Source organism: Cyprinodon tularosa, unplaced genomic scaffold (assembly GCF_016077235.1).
Source record: "Cyprinodon tularosa strain WSP-4 unplaced genomic scaffold, ASM1607723v1 ctg86, whole genome shotgun sequence".
NCBI classification, from domain to species: Eukaryota; Metazoa; Chordata; class Actinopteri; order Cyprinodontiformes; family Cyprinodontidae; genus Cyprinodon; species Cyprinodon tularosa.
Window position 1 is genome coordinate 55,938 of NW_024039629.1, and position 20,416 is coordinate 76,353.

The window sequence follows — 20,416 nt, forward strand, 5'->3', positions numbered from 1 at the left end:
ATCAAGTTACCTCAGTTCAATTTGGTTTATTGTTTTAGCTCTTATTCAGTGCGGATGTTTAGAGACGGTATGGTTTCTATGCAGAAAATTATTCAATTTAGATTAGATTAGATGAGCTTTATTGATCTCACAGCGGAGAAATTCACTTGTCACATATTGGCATAGTAATTAAAGAAGAAGGTGCAAACAAGGAGAAAAAAGGTGCATTAAGAAGAATAAACTATATATAGTATTTCAAAATAAATAAGGATTAAGGTGCAAGTGTGCATGTATTGCACACAATGAAAAACTATAGGAACAATATGGATTCTTACAATCCTTCGCGTGACAGAACGTAAAGGCACAACCCAGTTCAGGCAGTTTAACAACAAATACTTAATTTCATCCCTTGTATTCTGTGTCACACATGCAAACATTTATATGTTTTGGGTTTTATAATGAAAGCTTCTTCCTTTCAGTACAATGATGTAACTTGTGTCTATTGTACTTTTTCAGAGCTCTGTTGTTCCAGTTGATTGCATCGACTCATTGACTCGAATGCAATCCCTCACACTAAGCATGCTTGTAGCGATAGTGGAGAGGAAAAACTTCCTTTTAACAGGGAGAAACCTCCAGCAGAACCAGGCTCAGTGTGAGCGGGCATCTGCTGAGGCCGACTGGGGTTCAAGGAGACAGAAGCAGGGATATAAAAGACGGCCCTGTCCAAGAAACATACAGCCAGGCAGACGAGCTCCGGGCCAATTCCCATGTCAGAGGATGAAGAGAGCACATCCAGCCAGTCACAGTCAGAGAAACAGGACTACACTGGAAAAACAGGCCGATCTCCAACATCTATAAACAAAGGTGGCAGCAGCACTGCTGATATTTCTCTCCAGGATGGAGTCACAGCCAAACAGGAACAGACCAGATGAAGCTACTATGAGAAAAAGCAGGGAGAGCAGAACGTTAGAGATTGAACTAACAGATTGTGCAGAGTGGGAGAATAGAGATAGAATGAAGCAAAGTAATGAAATAGGGGTCCCCAAGTCCTCCAGAAGTCTAAGCCTTTAGCAGCATAACTATAGCGATAGCTCAGGATAAGTTCCTTTTCTACCTATGATAAAATCTATACTGTTGACCCCATGAAACAATGGATTGAGCCAGTGTTTGAGGTTGATTAAACTACCTGGCTGAAATGTGGATTCAGCATCTCCATATTATGTTATTGTCTGTGCCTACGGTGGCTCAGAATTTAGGGGTTTGTCCTGTAACTCATGGGCTGACAATGTTTTCCATCATGTGCCACACAGGGTTAGCATCCAAATACATTTACAGATGTTTCCATTTAACTCAGATGTTTAAAATTAACCAAATAAAAGCTTTCAAAGCCCTAAAATTAATACCTGGGTTTTGCAAATGGTAATCTTACTGAGTGTAAATTTCTAACATTTAAGACAGTAATAAAAAAAAATTAAGGATAATAAAAAAAAAAGAAAAACTAAAATATCTCTTTGTAAACTTCCTTATATCTACACAAGAGGGCGCCCAATGAAGGAAAATGATGAAATAACCCTGCAGTAAATTTTACATGAGGCCACCTGCCACTAACTGCTGGGGCTATCTCAGTGTGTGTGTGTGTGTGTGTCTGTGTGTGTGTTAGTTATGACCTAAATGCTTTTAAGACTCCATGCCCCTGTATAAACATGTAGCCTTTCGATAAGGAAGCAGGCCTGATGATGCATTTTACAAATCAAACTTTAAAAATAAAGTGTCATCAGTCCTTATAGAGAGAGACAAACTCACCTTTCATTCAATGTGAGCAGAGCCTTTTACAGCTGCCTTTACAAGTCTACATAGCCCCTGATAAATCCTTTCCCATCATGCATGTCTTTTCTCTGGATTTCTCCTGCCTAGTAGAGGTGAAACTAAAGTAATACTTTGCTGATGGACCTTTTTGTTCCATTTTATTCGTCAGTCCTCCTTGGGAGGAATCTGTCCATTTTCCACAGATTGATTTGGTAAGATTTGTCTGTTCTAAGACTCTGAGGCTCTATCCGACCCTTATCCACAGCCCTCTTCAGCTGACAGATTTTCTATTAGGTTTAGTTTTGGACTCTGCCTCAGGCACTTCAACACTTCCTTTTATTTCCTTTTAAATCTAATCTTTTTTTGATTTGGACTCAATGATGCTGAGAAATGCAATCTTCATCTCTGGGTTTCTTTAGACACTTTTGGACCCAAACTCCCTGGTTTTTGTAGATGCTCATAATTTAGCTTCCCTTAATTAAACTCATGTCCTATCAGTAGAAAAATATCACTGTGGATATTTCTGTTGATGTGTAGCTCATCTCATTAGGGATTGGAGCATAAACTTTTTTTTTTTACACAGGGTTTTAAGGGTTTTAGCCTGACGTCTAAACATTTAGGAAACACTGAATATTTCTTCACAAGAGGAAAACAACCAGAACTTATTTTTGAGGCCTTTTCATGTTTCTGGTGGCCTCTTGGTATTCAGATGAGCAAATGTCAGAAAAGTCCTCCTCAGCCAAGGATTTCAGCATTTTATTCTAGGTTTATTCTAGGTTTTATCCTTTTAAAATCAATGAATAAATGATAACCAATATTATTTATTTAGCAATAAAGAAACTGATCTCCTTCTGGCCTGAAAGATGCATCACAGCAGTCAGAACCCCCCTTCTGGTTGGGTGGAATAGTGCTGGGAGGATTTTAGCAGAATGAACATTAGGTGGCACACTTTCCATCTCAATGGCTTCATGCCTACTGGTCTGTAAGAGCAGGCATAGCTATTTTTATCATTGCACTTAATCTAATTAATCTAAAAATTACCACATTATTGTATTTCAATTCCCCACTTGAACGGAATGCATGGTGGTGCCCGTATCATGCTGTGGTGTTGCTATTCTCCAACAGGGATGGAAAAAAAAAGAATTAGAATTGATGGCAAGATGGAAGTACCTAAATAAAGACTAATACTGGAAGCAAACAGGTTGCATCTTCCTTTGCTTTTCTGCGCAGAACAACAGTGTAATAAATGGTTAATTAAAGGCCTCTGCAGGAAAGCATCACATGCTGAGAAGGTCGTTCAGTTGTTTGATTCGGACTTGCTGAAGCAATATTGCTTTATTAAAAGGCCCATGAAATAAACTTGTTCAATGACCCATCAAAGTCCAACTCAACATCAGAGGGAAGACTTGGGAACTAATGTCCACAGACGCTTTCCAGCTGATCTAACAGTTTGTCTGTTTTTGAAGAGAAGAAGGAAAACCATCAAGTCCCAATGAGATGCATGTCTGCTGTGTTTTTAGTACAGGAGAATGTGAGAAGTTAAGTGCTGCTGAATTTGTTTCCAACCCTCCGCAACATTAAAGAGCAGGTTGTGGAAGCAGAGAGCTTTGCACCAAACACCATACAAGCTGGTGCACTCATCAATAGTTCACACCAACTATCAATCAGTGTAATTACTTTCCTCAAGCCTGAAGGACTACAGGGTCACATAGCTATGGCCTCATGTGTTACAATTAGCCATGTGGCCATGGGCTGGCTTTCATCCAGGTAACAGGGAAAGAGTCTGTGTCTGTTTGCATCAAGGGTTATTATTATATCTGGTCATCTAACCACAGTCCATTATGGAAACACCATTAAAGACTCCGTTCTTGTGCTGTTCTCTGCACACAGGCAGATGCACACAGTCACTGAAAGCAGCGAGGACAGATCTAAGTGGATGTGAGACAAAGTAGGCTGCAGTCTGACCTTCCATCTAAAACAGTCATTCTGCACAAAATCACATTCTATTGTAATTTCAAAACCAATCTGCTCAGAGTACTTATGGATGCTGCTGCCATGTGGGCAACGTACCACCCCCCTACACCCACAACCACACACACATATGCACACTAAAGTGGTGTTTTCCTTGAGAATCCACTGGGATGTTCTTGTATTCTCAGCAAAAAATTAACAGTAATATGCTCTGTGTGAACACAAGGCTTTCTTTTTTGTTGATTCTAGCAGCTTTTTGTAGGACATGAATCTTTTACCGTGTCACCATGACAACTAGGACTTGTCTTTTTCACGCAAAAGGCTCCAACAGCGCTTTGCATTAGTATTCACGTCCCAATTTATTTCCCAATATGTTTTCAGATCACATAGGAAACCTGAATGCATCCCATTGTGATGTATATTGGGACGGTGGCTGCTAACTCTCATGCCTTGCAGCATCAGTCTCTATAAATGTCCAGGTTCTTTCTGCTATGTTGCTCTAAAGCATTGATTCCCAACATTAGAGTTATGCCCCCACCAGAGGTCCTTGACCAGTACAGGGTCTTGAGATTCGATACAGAAATTAAACTAAACAATAAAGATTTATGTTGAAGTGCTTAAAAATATGCATCACTTAAAAATGGAAAACAAATCAAGAACTTTGGTTGTTGAAGTTGTTTGTAATGTTATTTAACCACTATTCACTCATTTTGTAGAAGTGTTTGTAAACTGAACCGGTAGTTTGGGGTCATGAGTCGACTCTGGAACCATTTTGTGGGTCAAAAGGAGAAAAGTTTGGGAACCTCTGCTTTAAAATTCCCTCTGAAACCTGGGTGTTATCTTTGACAGCACCTCATCCTTTGGAAAAGTTGTAAAAACAAGAAGATTTCAAAATCAAAAACATTCCCATCACAGACTGAACTTAAGATGATTTTACATATTTCAATTTCTCCCAGTTTTAGACTATTGCAATTCATTTTAATCCCACCTGGCCTTCCTTCAGTCTGCGCAGAATGCTGCAGCAAGGCTGCTGACCTCCCTGCACCGGGAACCTTTGCACACCAGGGTACATGAATACATTTTGGTTTTAGCTTTTAGAGCAAATCACGTTTAGGCTCCTAAATATATATGTTGGATCTTTTGAAGCCTCTTTCTCCGTCAGACTTTAAGGCCATTGCTGTTGCTGTCTCTGACCCATTATAAAAATCGTGCTTTTTCACATGGTGGCTCTGATCTCCAGCTGTCCCTAAGCTAAACCGAATCCTTAGTCTCTTTTGAGAAACATCTTAAGAAGTGTTAAATCTAGATTAATTTTGAGGACTCTGACTGAACTGTTCTAATGTAGGAATTTGCTTTGATATAAACCATACCAGCTTCTAGGAGAAATAAGTCAGTTCTCTGAATTAGGACTAAGGGGCAAAAGTCTTTTTTAAAGAATTTAAAATATATTCCAAGTCTGTTTGATTAATAAATGGTTTCCAGGAATGGCTCTCACCTGTGCATAGTGGTGCAGTTTGCCCCGTTTCAGGAAGGACCCTGATTCCTGGTCTATCTGTATAAGGTTCACAAATTCTCTGAATTCCACTGTCCAAAAACATCCCTGTTAGGTTGACTGATGATTCTAAATTGGTGTGCGGATGGTTGTATGTCTTGGTGTTTGTATGTCCCTGACTGATGACCTGTTTGAGGCGTACAGCAAATGAATGCTGGAGAAAAGCACCAGGCCTCTGTGATCCTTAAGGACAAGCAGTAGAAGATGGATGGATGGTTCTCAATAACTGATCCAACTGCTAATAAAAACGGTTTCATGTTAACCATCTTCCTGATTTATTGATGCAGGATATTTTTTCCATAAATACCATAAAGCAGTGAAAAGCTTTAAAAGCAGCCTGAGGAGGCAAAGATGTCTTCTGGTTAAGTGCAACAGAAAAACTGTCATGATTCTACACTTTCTATTCTGTGTTTTCTAGGTATTTGGTTTTATTTCCATTTTGTGTCATTCTAGTTGTTCTCTAGTTATATTTAAGCAGTGTTGTGTATTTGACTTACTCTCTGTTGCTCATTTTTGCCTGTCTCCCTTCCCCTAGCTCCCTTCTAGTTACTTGTATCCACACCTGCTCCCTATCAGCTGATTAGCCTATTCTTTGTTCTGTCTCCCATATATAGACCTTCTATGCAGTTATTCCTTGCTAGATTCTCTCCATTCCTTAATTCCCTGGGTTTTTTTTCTGCCCTAGTGTCACCTAGTTTTTTTTTGGTTCCCGAGTTTCTTGTCAGTCGGTTCTGGATTGTGGCTTCTTCATTTTTACATCATTACATTTTTGCAATAAATCTTCTCTGCCTCTTTTTCTCTGCATCTGGGTCCGTGTTTGTTCTTTAAAGAAATGCTGTGAGTTAATATATAAAGTTTGGATCCTTGTAGGTTTTCTGTCTGCAGTCTAATCTTTTGTATCTTTAGAAACATTTATATCACCACATCATAAATAAAAATGCCCATAAAACAAGCTGTGCTCATTTTATAGAGATTATGTCTGTTTTAATTAAGGTGTCAGAAAAGCGTTATAGAAGAACTTTGGTAAAACTGACATCAATTTTGGACAATGATTCCAATTCTTTGCATGATTTCAATTCAAGTTAGAAATACCTTGATCCCAAAAGGGAAATAAAGTATTAGGTTTTAACAGCTGTAGGCAAGAAGGATCCTCTGTAGTGGTCTGTTTGCAGCACTTCTGGAGAAGCCTCTGACTGCAGACATACTGTTGTTGTTCAACAGTCTTCTGTAGAGGATTCTTACTATTGTCCATAATTTTAGTCATTTTATGAAGAATTCTTCTTTGAGAAATCATCTCCAGAGCTTCTAGAGGATTTCCTAGAACAGAACTGACCTTCTTTATCAGATTGTTGAGCTACTTTAAGCAAAGCTGGGTAGTAACTAGTAACATTTACTCAGTTACATTTCATTGAGTAGCTTTGGAAAAAAAATCTTTAAAGAGTAGTTGTACTTTACCATAGCTTTTACTTCTACTAAAGTAATATTCTGGTTATAGAGTATCACTATTCTTAACATTTTATGGTTATTCTACCCACCGGATGTAACTTGAGTTGTTCAACATCAGGAACACAAAGAGTAAATAGTCAACATCTTCTCTGAAAGTTCCCTCCAAATTTATTAGTTTGTAATCATTGTATTTAGCTGTATTTTTTTTTTTTTTTGCACATAGTTTTGTCTTACTACATAATTTCACACATTAAACCAGATGTTAGGGGCAAATATTTATTCAGTAGTTGAGTAGGCATTTTACTAAGTACTGTTTTACTTCAGTAATTTCTTGGGTGACTACTTTCTACTTTTCCTCAAGTGAGAGAATGTTAAGGTAGTTCTATTTTGCTTAAGTAAAATCTTTGGATACTCTTAGGGGTGTGCAAAATAATCGCCATGGCGATGCATCGCGATTCTAATTCTTGTGATCTACTGGATCGATTCTTGATGGCAAGAATCGATTCTTAATTTCATAAAATGAACATATAAAATACATGAATGTTTGGCGCACATCAGCCAAACCAAGTGTAATACAACTTCCAGTTCAGCAGATGTCGCTGCGGATGTGTTGACGCCCGCTGCCTTGTGTCACAAGCATTTCCGGCCGTGGGATACTGCGATGAGTCATATGAAATAAAACATGGAGGACACTATGAAAATTCGCCCCTGTATCGTTTTCTTACAGTGTTCAGTGAAAATATCGCAATGCATGTATCGCAAGTATCGTGATGCATCGTGATAGAATCGCATCGTGGCATGTGAATCGTGATATCGAATCGAATCATGACTTCTTTGCCAATACCCACCCCTAGGTACTCTGTCCTTAAGTCATTTGTTCTTATGATGCTACCATAGCTCCTTCAGTACAAATCAAAAAGTTGCACCCCAAATGCAATAAGGGGCATTAGCACAATCCTTCCCCCGATCCAACTCAACAGATGCTAGTCTTTATAACTATTATTGCTCAATAACTTGTTTGCATCCTGCTTTTTACCTGAAGTTTTTCCTATTTACCTTCCAACTAGTCTGTTGCATGTGTTTTTATTTACTTTTTTAGTTTCAAATTTTATCAATCAAAATGAAAAAATTTTTGAGAACTATAGTTTATTTTCCCTCTGTAATAGTTTTACTTACCTGTAGATGAAAATACATGGTTTTCCTGGAAAGTTTAAACTCAGTGCAGTAATGATGTAGCCTGGGTGCCATTCCGAACTTAGTCCCGCCCACAACGTTTGAGGTCGGGAACTTCGGTCTGGCATTGCTCAATAGTAGCGCGAGTATGCTCGCCCATTATCTGGCGGGCCAATCAAATTGTCAGGGCGGGCTTTATACGATGATGGACAGATGATCAACAGTAACGTAATCAACCACGTCACCAAAGTGCGCTTGGGTGACAACAACAATGGCTGCCGCTGGAGAGTTCAGGTGTGTAGATTCTGCTATTAGGTCTGTTCTAGAAGATATTGACAGCAAATTAATTTTAAAAGAGAAACAGAGAAACGCCATCAAGGCATGAAGACGGTTCTTCCGGCTGGTGTCCTTCGTCGTCTGCCCATTTTTTTAACACAATCATGTCGCGTTCCAACCGTGTTATAACGTTCTGACAGGACCGACAAATGTGATGCGACTTATTTGACGTTTTGTAGAGTTGTAATCCTAAACGGAGAACTTGATCGTATGTGCATTCGCCTTTCCTGTTTTTCCTAAAAATGAGGTTTGTGTGTTGAATGAATCCTTGTATCCTCAGGTTCTTTTTGCAACACCGGCAAAAATCGTTCACGCTCATCTTCTTATTCCAGGCATGCAACTGCACGCTTTGATTTTTGTTGACAACAACTATGCGTCGCTTAACATACGTCACGCACTCCGTTGCTCTTATTGGTTGTAGGTCTATCCAATTGAGTGCAGAGCAGTGGCGGCTGGTGAAAAATATTTTTGGTGGGGCTGATATAGCCTAGTGTATGTCTCCAACTAATCCGGAATAAGAATTCAAATAAACAATTGGACAATACATACAATTTAACAGTAATGATTAAATTTACTATATAATAACTAACAGTGATGATTTGGATCACTGTGACGGGGTTCTTTGGCCTCCAAGAATCCAGGCTCAGTCGGGTTACCGGTGTTGGTGATTTATTGTGCTCAAAAACTCAAAACAGGGTGCAAAACAAACTAAACATGTACAAGGCCTCAGCCTCCCTCCAGTTACCAGCAATGTAACAAAGAAACAGAAAACAAAAATTGCCGCTTTTCTTCCCACAGCCCTCATTAAATAGTTTAAGCCCCTACCCTCAGGCTCTCTTATTTCTGATTTCTTCTCATAAATCAGTTTTGTCCATATATTACCTCCACAAACAATTGATGTACAAAAACAAATAATTTTTACAACTTAGTTCTTTTACACAGATTCATTGACTTATTCAATTACACCAAACTGGGATTGAACCCAGCAAAGACGCAGCCAGACTGAAGATGACAAGTCCCCGTAGCATAAACACGTACACACACACCCACACCCCCCACACACCCACACACCCACACACACACACACACACACACGGCTAACCCCACTGAAATATTAAGTGTGCACCCTCAATACGCCAGCAGGTAACCAGGAACAGCTTGTGTGTTTTAAGTTCATGGAGCTACTGGGCTCAGCGCGAGTGTATTGTTCCTCACAAGCACAGTATAACAGGAATGTGTGTGTGGCGCGCAAAGTTAGAGAGGTTGTTTTAAGCGACAAGGTGGATTCGTCACAGTCACAATAACCATGACATGAAATGTTCATATCCTACAACAGGGATGTTCTTCTGGCAAACGGGTAGATAAATAAGGATCTCACCGAATTTGGTGGAAGCTGCATCTCGGTCGTTACATTCGCCATCTTCCCTCTCATTGTCTGCACCTGCGCTTGGGTTCAGAAGCCTGTTAAAGCGCAGTATTTTCAGCGCCCCAATACCATAAAGTTCCGAGACGCTGATTGGCCATTAAATTCACCTAGCAATAGTACATGATTGACAGATTCTCTGCAAATGTGGGGCTGTCTGATCAGCGCCCCCAGAACAGAGACGGTAGGAGTCTGTCTGTGGAAATCCACAAATTAATGACAGTAGGTAGGGAAATGTAGTTTATATAATTTGTTTTGCTTATAGGTACACAGTCTAGAGAGTAAAACTGACATTTATGAGTTAATTTCTAAAAATATATTTTACGTTTCTCTCCTTCTATCAGGGGGGGCGGTGCCCCAGCGCCCCCTATGGGCCGGCCGCCACTGGTGCAGAGGCATTTTTTTTCCTGGTTCGTTCGAAATACGCCCCATAATCACAGCTCTATGGAGCAGTATCAGACTCATATTCTGACTAGAATTGAGTAGGACTACGTCAGGCTAGTAATGATGTGCTTTACTGAAAATTGTGTTTCTGCTGATCGCCTGAGGCCATGCTTTCTTTATTACAAACACAAAACAATTTAAAAAACCTGCTATTGCTATGTCTTAACCCGCCTCTTTAACTGTTTTTTAACTATTTTTTCCTAATTGTTGAGCAGATTCTCAGTCTCTCCTACAGAAAAGCAGCCCCACAGCTTGATGCCTCTATACTGCTGTAGGGCTGTGGTCCCTTTATGGGTCATTAAACATCAGAGTACGGGGAGTTGAAAATGAAAGCAAATTGTATAGAAAAGCTGATAAGCTGGTAGAAAAGCTGGTAGCATAATCTGCAAAAAAAATGTTACAGAGGTAAAAAAAAAATAAAACAATTGTCAGGACACATAAAGATGACTTAAAAAGGACAAACACAAATAATTACTGTTTGGCTCAATAAAGCTGAAGCAGGAGTAATATTATATTACTTTATTTATCTTTTGTACAATGTAATTACAATACAAATATGTTGGTTTAAATACAAAAACTTCTGTAAATAAAGATTAAAAATAAACTCCACCGGTTGTCTTTGTTACCATCACTAAGCTATAAGGTTTTACAATCAAGTTGATGAGGTCATTTAGTTTGCTTTGACGCAGAACACAATTAGCCTACATTTATAATTTGGAGGGCGTGCAAACGAGAGCCAAGGGCAAAAAATATGGACTAAAAGCCTCTACTTCATAGCCCAATCAATCAGTCAATCAATAAGTCAGACTTATTTTAGTAAAGAAAGAAGATAAAGAAAGCAGTTTGCTCAGATTGGATAGAATATTGATTTCAACCTAGAAGGCTGAGGTCTGGGAGGAGGTAAACTGGCTCAAAATAAGCCAGCTGTAAATAAATTTGGGTGATGGGAAATGTCTGAGAGGCGTTAAGCTCATTAAAAAAAGCAGCAGGTAATGTTAAAAGTTCGTAATTATGCAGCCTAACAGGAGCATCTGATCAGATTATAGTTTAGAGAAGAGAGAAAAAGCCCTTTGATTATAAACATTTCTGCTTTTTAAATTCTGGATCTTCTCAGCGAGAACCAAAGCCTCACTGACAGCTGACGTTCAAACTGTATCACGAGTTGCACATGTTAAGAAAAAATAAATCATGGACCTTGCAGATAGGTAATATGTTCTTTCAGACCAATCAGAGATGTTGTTTTAAAGTTTTTTAAAGCTGCAGAGCAAGAGAGTCTTCTGAAAGCATGGGACACCAGACACACTGATTTTATTTTGGACCCAACAACGAATGTTTCTTAGCTCTAAACCAAACTTTCCCCTCACTTTTCTCTCTCCATTACCTTACTGCAAAAACGATCCAGAAATAAGTAATAATGTCTAAAAGTTTGTGTATTTACCCTTAATTTGAGAAGGTAAATAAGATTATTTGCCAATGGAATGAGTATTTTTACTCTGAAAATAAGATAATTAGATAATATGCACTTGAAATAAGACAATGCTATATTTTTTTCTTATTTTAAATTTAAATTGTCTCGTTCCATTGGCAAAGTGTCTCAATTACTAGCCTCGTGAGACCATCCTGATCTCGCGAGGTTTCAAGGTTTTACTCGCAGATCAGTCTGGAGACTCTCCGTTAAAGAAAATTTGGAGCCGTTCACCAAACGAACGTCCAATCGGCGTTGGCTTTGAGGCGGGTTGAGGTGTGAGGTAACGAGAAGCGCGACAGTTCAATCTAAAGAACATGGCGGCTTCAGTCGACGAAACTAGCGTTAGCGTGGCTATCGAGCAAATTTTATCGGAATTACAGAGTATTTCTTCACTGAAAGAAGAGCAAAACACTGCTCTGGAGGCTTTTCTCAGAGGAAAAGATGTTTTTGCTCTTCTCCAAACTGGTTTCGGCAAGAGTTTGATCTATCAATTGGCTCCTCTTCGTCGTCATATGCTTCGTTGATCTGATTGGTTTATTTGGCCCGTCTATCACCAACATAGGCCAATCAGCTAACCAGTATTTTTGCCCCTTCCCAAAATTACTTCTACGGAAGGTTTCCAGATGGATATCCCGAGCAAATCCATCTGGCGGAGTCAGGTTACTCAATTACCACCTCAGTTCAAGAAAAAATGCACTTATTTTAAAAAAATTACTTATTTAGGTTTACATTTTTTGCAGTGTAGACAGTCCTCTCATGACTCTGTTCCCCATTCATCCCTCAGTCTCTCACATACGGCTTTTCCTCCGCCATAGCATCGTGTGCTTCTGACTTTAAATTTCCAACTGGAACTTTGTTTTACATTCATCCAACATGGCTATACTAGTCTCTCGTTATCTGATTTCTCTTTTCATCATGAAATCAGCAAAGATATCCCCTTTTAAATAAACCTTTTTTTCATATCTTGTTCTCCTCCAATCACTAATATCACTGCAGTTTATTGGGATTTTATGCGAAACCTGAAGGTTCAGTGTTTCTATTACCGCAGTGACCATAAGTAATGAAGTATTCAGGGTCACATCAACCACACTGATGTTTGTGGTTGAAACACAACAAAAGGTGTAAATACTTTTGCTAGGTACTGTCAGTGTAGCAGTATTGTAGTACTTAAAGAGGTGATTACACAATCATTACTGTACATGATGAGAGCATACCCTGTTTGAGGAGATTTCTGAACTTTGGAATGTAGTGCATTGTTTCTACGGCGTTGCACAGTGTTTAGGAGGAGGATTTTATTTTTTTCCACTGAGTTGTTATAGTTTCTTGGGTTGGTTGGTGAATACAGACAGGTCTGTGTGCCCTACTGTATGTGCTGGTTATCCTGAAGTAGTGTTTCATGCCCTTGTTGTTAGGCGATTATAAAAGTAAGCTACACATCCAAGTGACGCCACACCGATTTATCGGACCTCAGCAGCAGTGAGGTGGAAGAAACATGCGGCTATATACACCGGTCTGACCTGTGCCAGTACGCAGCTGGAGTGGAAGTTGTGGTTATTTGGTTCCTGTTACATGATTAGGATTCCTTTCTCTGCTGATAACTCTCTGCTTTTTAAAATAAAAAAGAAATTAGTTGGGATAAAAAACTAAAACATGCTTCTGAATCTCAGTTTCAAAGTAAGGGTTTTGAAGGTAAACATAACATGTTGAAATCAAAAAGCAATAAATAAAATCATTTTGGCCATAAATCTCTATTATTGGTCAGTAAGTTGTTTAAGTTCATCCTTTCAGGCATCCAGACGTCTGACCTGCTCTGCTGCGATCAGCATCGACGTGTCCCTTGGATCTGTTCCGTTCTGCTCCACAATGTTACCACACAACATAACATTTTCGCCATAAAGAAAAAACAAGCAAAACATCCAAAACTATCTTTTTTGGATTGGAATGCATTCAAGTGGAGTCCACCTTTTCTCTTTTTTAAAGAAAAGAAAGCACTGAGCAGCGTCCACACTGTGGTGCTTTCAGTAGGAGGAACATGCAGTATATGCAGGGACCTGCAGCAGGGATAGTCAAGCCAGAGTGGAGAAGTGATAACAGGAAGGAGAGGCTGGGAACTGATGGACTGAATGGATTCACTTTGTGAAGTCTGAAAAGCTGGAAACCCGACCAGCAGACATCTTTGTTCTTCTCTTTCTCACTTGGGACCGTAAAGAAAGAAACTAAAATAATTGTAGTACCGACCCCAAGGATGCCACAGGCAGGATGCTTGGCCAGCTGAAAGGACCTGTATACCGTTTAAGCAAAAATCCTGGAAAAGATTCCTATCTTCCTTGGGGGGTTTAAATCCAAAGGAAGATCTACATTTGTTAGAGACAGGCTGTGACTCAGAGCTCAATCTCAAATGTCTTTTGCAGACTGTTGGAAAATGGGTTGGCAGCTGCAGCCGCTGCTTTGTTCCCCGTTGGTTGCGTTGCTGCTTTTGTCTCCAGTGCAGCCCACTTGGCCTCAAATCGGTCATCGTCTTGAGGGTCGCTGGCCACCGGTGCGGTTAACTGGCTCCCCTCTGGTGGCCAGCTGCCAACATTTGCGCCACTGCTCAAGGTCCCATTAATTGCCGTTGCACTAGTGTGGGCTGGGAGGCCGTTAATGGCTGTCGACAAAGGTGGGGTGGAGGAAAATGTAGCTGCGTTAAACCCTGAGGTGTGCCCAGTTGCACTGGCCACTCCAGGATAGGAATGGTGATGCCCAACTGTTCCTAATGGCCCTGCTTTAGACCCTCCAGCAGCAGAGCCCATGGTCGAACCCGTGCCTGATGAACCTGTAGCGGTGCAAAAGGCATTGGCCACCATTTGTGATGGTGTGATGCCTACGACCGGCACGCTGGCGTTGGGGTAGGTCATACTGCTGGCCAGACCAGGCATGTAGGTCTGCATGGGCATAAAGGCAGGCTGGACCGGCTGGCTGGCAAACATCCCAACAGGGGCAGGAGTTGCATCAAAAGTAAGGGGGAATGGTTGCATTGCACTTGGAAGGGGGCCAGGGGCCCCGGGCAGAGAGCCCTGCATCATAGAGGCTCCAGACATGCTCGGACCAGACATAGTTGGGATGGACATGGATGGGAGAGACATAGGGGGTCCAGACACCGGAGGACCTGGTATCAGAGGAACAGATGATATTGACATGGGTGGAAGAGGCATTTGAGTTTGACAGGGAAGAACAGAGGGGCCAGAGAGGAGAGGTTTGGACAAAGTGCCGAGGGGCATTGGGACAGTGGACACGGCGGCAGAAGACAAGGTTGCCTGTGTGGTTATATGATGACTGGTAACAGGAGGGGGCCCTGGGATAGCAGGAATGATAGGGCCAGGGGGAGGCGTCTGTTGGGCTTTAACAGCCTTAGATACCTCCTCCAGCCATCTCTCAGCCTCTGAGGGGGTGCGTTTGTGGCCACTGTGCAGAGCTGCAGAAACTGGAGGAGGAGACTGTAGAGAAGGTTCCGGCTGCACCCAGGAGGAGGTGGCTGAGAGCAAAAATAAAGAGCTTTAGAAAGTGATAACACTCCATCTATAGCTATCAATCACCATAACTCCTTCTTACCCTGGATGGGTGCAGGCGGTGGAGGCAAAATTGGGGGCACAGTGCAGGTCGGAGGGCAATTTGCAGACATGGATGGGTTGGAAAAGAGCTCATCTGATGGCTTGGCGAAAGATGTGTTGATCTGGCTACACAGTGCATTAATACAGCTGTCTCCCTCAAGTGGCAAACCCATGTCCATCTCTGGTAGCAACAGGATGGCAAAACACAGAAGAAAGAAGAAAAGAGAGCAAAGAGAGTCAACATTAGGACAAAAATAAGATTAAGAAGTGTGACAATCGGTTAAAGGAGGAAGTAGCTTTTGCATGTTGAGTAACTGATCCGGTTTGGAACAAAGGAAACTATAGTTAGGAATCAATAATGGTTTCTTACTGATGTAAAGGATGTCTAAAAAACAAGGTAAGTTCAAGGGAACCTTTTTTCCCAATACCACCAAAGTAATACGTATGTTGCATACATTTAGCTTGTAAAAAGGTAGTTATACCTAGCCTGGCCAGCCACACTGGGCCAGTCTGGTAAGGCTCAATACTGTCCAGGTTTAAAACAGACTGGACCAATCGCAGCATGGGAGGCGGGGCCATAATGGAGCAACTCTTTTCTGTAGCCATTACAGTCAAGAGAGCAGCTGCAATGGAGTGATATTTATTGACGCCATTTAATGTTCCAAAAAATATTGTTAAAATGTAAACAACTTGCTGCTCTAAGAGCTTTTCTTTTTTGGTTTAAATATGTTTTTGCTTCATATTTATAATTATCTCATTGGTTCTAAATAGTTTCCCCTATATATTTTAGTCATGCCTCTGAAATCCAGCACTATCCACTCTCTTCCAGACTTATATGTCGTTTACATTATCATTGCCGGTCTAGTTTATACCAAATTCTTTTTTTTGTCTTTTTGCATGACAACCTTAAAAGTTCACATTTTATTATTGAGACTTTATGTGATGAATATGTACAATGTGGAAGGAAATAAATAAAAGATTTTTTAATTTTTCTTTTTACAAATAAAACTTGGGAGAATCGGCTTTGCTGTAACTACAGCTATAAGTCTTTGCTTTATTTCTCCTTGACCATTCTTCTCTAAAGATAAAATAGCCTGAGTTTAGTCAGTATGGATGGAGAGCAAGTGCAAACATGTCAGACATGTTTTAGAGTCTGGTTGCTGATTCCTGTTTGGATTAAGTTTCGAACTTTGACTAGGCCATATAACACATGATTACGCTTTGCTCTGAATGAATGCTGCTGTTTCTGGACCGTTGTGCTGATGGAAGGTATTGAAAATTCTCCCCCCAGTTTCAAATCTCTTATTATCATGTATTTATTTCCATCCATTTGCATTTAAGTCTGGCCAGCTTTCCTCGCTGTGCTGAAAGACATGCATCCATAGAACATAATGCTACCGTTATAATGTTTCATGATGGGTTTAGTTCTATGCTGCATGGAGCATTTTGCACTTAGAAGAAAAAAAAATCTCTCTTTTGGTTCCATCTAAGCAAAGCGTCTGCTAGATGGCTTATGGCAGAAAGCTAGCGACTGCTCCCTTAAGGACAAGTTAAATGCAGAGAAGGAGAATACACAGATGCAATGACAAACAGAGGTGATTTGCATAAAGGAAGCAAAATACAAGGGCTGATGCCATGTTTATTTTTTTAATTCTATAAAACATTCCAAACATTTTTCTTCTTCTCCCATTTAAGGCTGGGTGCAGCTTTGTGATGGTCTGTCACACTAAATACTCAGGTTGGAACGTGACAAAATGAAAACTTTAAGGTCTATGAATTGTTTTGCTTTTGCTGTTTATTTAGTAATTAATTTTTATTTCCTCTATGATGCCTTTTTTCTTCCCTTCAGCGTGTTAGATTGTAAAGCTGCAGGGTTTGGATAATACTGGGTTTTGGAAGCATATTATAGGTCTAACTTTGAGTTTTTCCTCTGTGTCTTGTTTTGCCTAAACTAAGTTTTATTCTCATCATCCAGCCTGTATCCTGCAGAGTCTAGAAGCTCCAAGAGTTTAAACACATTACTGCTGAGGAAGTGTGCTTGTTTGTTTGTTATTCCCCTGGTAATGGTAGCTTTGTGCATTTCTAAAGGTTATTCTGATTGGCCAACTTGATTAGCAGACTGACCCTACAGATCAATAAGTAATTTATATTTAATGTCACAAGGGGGCAAAGAGCAAATATAATGGCCTGCTACCTTTTCATTGAGAACATAATATACGTAACATTAGATTCAACCAAACTTTAAATTAAAGCATAAACTTTGAACCAGGGATCAGGGATTTCTAATGCAAACTAGTATATATCACTATGTGAATGCGTAATTATCAACCAGCTATGTACAAATTATCCCTTATTGTCATATTAAAAACTATAAGTGAATAATTAAAATGTATGGAGATGTAAGTTCTCAGTGAAAAAGGAATACTTAAACCCATTAAGTTAAGGTTAAACGATCAAACCATAAAACCAAATAGAAAATGTAGGAATGATCCTACAATCAACTTATCGTTTAGTGTTTGTAAAACAAACCAGGACTGATGCTTCTTTCCATTAAATAAAAATGTATGCTAATAAAAAAAACTGTGACATATTTTGTCATTAAATTAGTCAGTTGAAACAAATGTCATTGGATGAATGCTTTAATAACGCTATATTTTATTGCCCATCTTTCAAATCCTTTATTTTGTGGACCGCTCCTTTTTATTCTGCAGGTTCAAAGTTTATGACTGAGGGTTATGAAGCGAGCTTACAGTTACTCTCTGCAGAGCATTGAAGTTTTTTTTCAAACTGAGTCAGATATATATTTTCTGATTCAAACAAGCAGGTAAAAAACAGATAAAAAACCAAAATAAAAAAGTTGAAGTCCCTATTATTAAGGTACTGTAAATGCATCATTATACTAGATTAAAGCTGTTTACCAAAAGAGTAATAAATCCCCCCACCCTATAACAGCTTTATATCAATTGCATTAAATTAAGATAAAAACTTTGTATACCACATTATTTGAGAAGGAAGTAATTTTATCTGTATTATATTAAAAATCGTAATACTTAATCCATCAATTAACTTTATTAATTTTTATTCAAATTCAAATCTCCGTTTTGCTGAAAATAGATGCATTAGAAATGGAAGTTCCAAAATGAGCCAATATTCAAAGGGCAAGAGAGAAAAAATAATAAAAGCATAAAGGTAGGAGGAATATAATCTAATGAACACATTTATAAAACATCCTCATAATATTCACCTGTTTTGCTGCCCCTCCTATATGGAAGAGGAATGAATATCAAACAATAACAAGGTGTATTTTTTCTGTATTCTTATGAAGAAAATTTGACAAAACTAGAGCTTATTAAACATTTTAGTTTTAAGAAACACAAGGTCACTGAGGTTGGAGGGTAAGCAGGTGTCTACACTCACCAGGGTTCTTGACTTCAAAGTCCGTCTTGCGTTGCAGAGTGGAAGGCAGGTCGTTGAGACGCAGTGACAGCTGTCTCTTAAAAGGGGAGTTCTTCTGGCTCAGAGCAGGAAATCCCCTGAATGAGCCTTGGCGCACAAGCTGTTCAATGGGTGCATGGCGGCGAGGGATAGCATGGGGCCCGCCGGGTTCTGGACGCTCCATCGGGGACGCTGTCCCCTCAGGTGGAGAGGCGGAGCCAGGAGGTAGAGATGGGATGACAGAGGGTGGATCTAAGGAAAACAGTGACAAGTCAACAGTGGTTTATAAAGTTTTCCTGGAAATTCATTTAACAGTTAAAAGAAATATAACTTTGAATGTTAATGTCAGCTGTGAGGACTTGGAGCACTTTCCTACCTTTCTTTTTATCCTGAGGCTTCTCATCTCGCTCACTGCTGCTGCCCTGCTGGCTGGAGGAGGAGTTGATGCGAAAGGAGCCTTCACGCACAAACGAGGTGCGACTGGCGTCAAAGGAAGCCGTCACGCCACACTCCTTCTCTCTTCGCTGCTTTCTCTCCAGACAGGCAGCAAAGGCACAGCCGACTGCATGACTCAATCGCTCACCCTGGTATAAACAAAAAAAGTCATTAACACACATAGCAGAAGGAACTGCTCTATAGTCATTAGCAGTAACCCAGGCTAACTTTTTTCTTTTTATAAATCTTTTCCACTTTTCTATACAGCACTGCTTCATTTTCTGGAGTTTTTCAGACATTTCTTCTTGTAAATCTCTCTAAATATCCATTATTTGACTTGATTTATATATTTTTATTCACTCTGTTCTACATGTACTGCTTGTGTGGGATGCTTGACTACAATTGTATAAGTCTATGATACAGAGAAATTCTATCAAGGCACCAACGCAGGTTCTAAAGCTAGAAAAAAAGCCCAATGAGTTTTATTTTTTATTTTTGGGCTGATATGCTTTATTTTACTGTATTGGAGTATGATTCAGTGCAGTAAAGGAAATAAATCTTTTTTACTACTTATTAGAACACAGAATATTGTTCTGGAAGCTTTTTCATTTAGATCCAACTTTGCAAATTTACAGAAGAGGATTAGGGCCACTGAAAAAAAAAAAAAAAAGTTAACTGATTTTTAAATTTTATTTTCAGTTTAACATGGGGAAAAGGCAGAATTCTGACTCTGAGATTAAAGTCAAAATTCTGACTTTTTTCTCAGAATTCTGAGATTAAATTCAGAATTCTGAGGGAAAAAGTCAGAATTCTGAGATTAAAGTCAGAATTCTGAGATTAAAGTCAGAATTCTGAGAAAAAAGTCAGAATTCTGAGATTAAAGTCAGAATTCTGACTTTTTTTCCTATACTATACTGAAATAAAAAAAAAAAAAAAAATCAGTTAATTTTTTTTTTTTTTTCAGTGGCCCTAATCCTCTTCCGTACAAATTAAAGTTGGAATTAACTAAAATGCTGCTTTCGTTGGCAACTCTTTACATAAAAGTGATACATATAATATGGTTTTTATTTTTGTATTAAAATAAATAAAATAAATAAATAAATAAAAGAAAGAAACCTGTTTGAAAATCTAGAGCTTTTGCCTTTTTTAAACATATCTGTAAACAGCACACTTTGAGAATCGGAGGTTTGTTCGGTGTGGATATTAAATGGTTAAAACTTTGCCAGTTGCCTTTAACATATTTAACTTGAAAATAATCTTTCTTACAGCAGATAATTATGTTTCGTCAGTTGAATTGCAATGAGAAGAGATCTTAAAAAGTAAAAAAAAAAAAAAAAAAGCAAACTAAAGATTTTAAT

The 20,416-nt window shown here is 39.4% G+C and overlaps 1 protein-coding gene across 3 annotated transcripts in view; it reads right to left on the reverse strand.

The window, feature by feature from the left end:
• Positions 1 to 13,767: 13,767 nt before the first annotated feature.
• numbl (NUMB like endocytic adaptor protein) overlaps positions 13,768 to 20,416 on the reverse strand; it is a 111,627-nt gene continuing 104,978 nt past the window's right edge. For all 3 annotated transcript variants that reach the window (XM_038273170.1, XM_038273169.1, XM_038273168.1), the window contains exons 6-9: positions 19,000 to 19,207; positions 18,606 to 18,875; positions 15,190 to 15,369; positions 13,768 to 15,112 (exon numbers count right to left, since the gene is read on the reverse strand). In XM_038273170.1, coding sequence (XP_038129098.1) covers positions 13,980 to 15,112; positions 15,190 to 15,369; positions 18,606 to 18,875; positions 19,000 to 19,207 — 1,791 coding nt within the window. In that variant the 3' untranslated portion in view covers positions 13,768 to 13,979. The remainder of the gene's footprint in view (positions 15,113 to 15,189; positions 15,370 to 18,605; positions 18,876 to 18,999; positions 19,208 to 20,416) is intronic.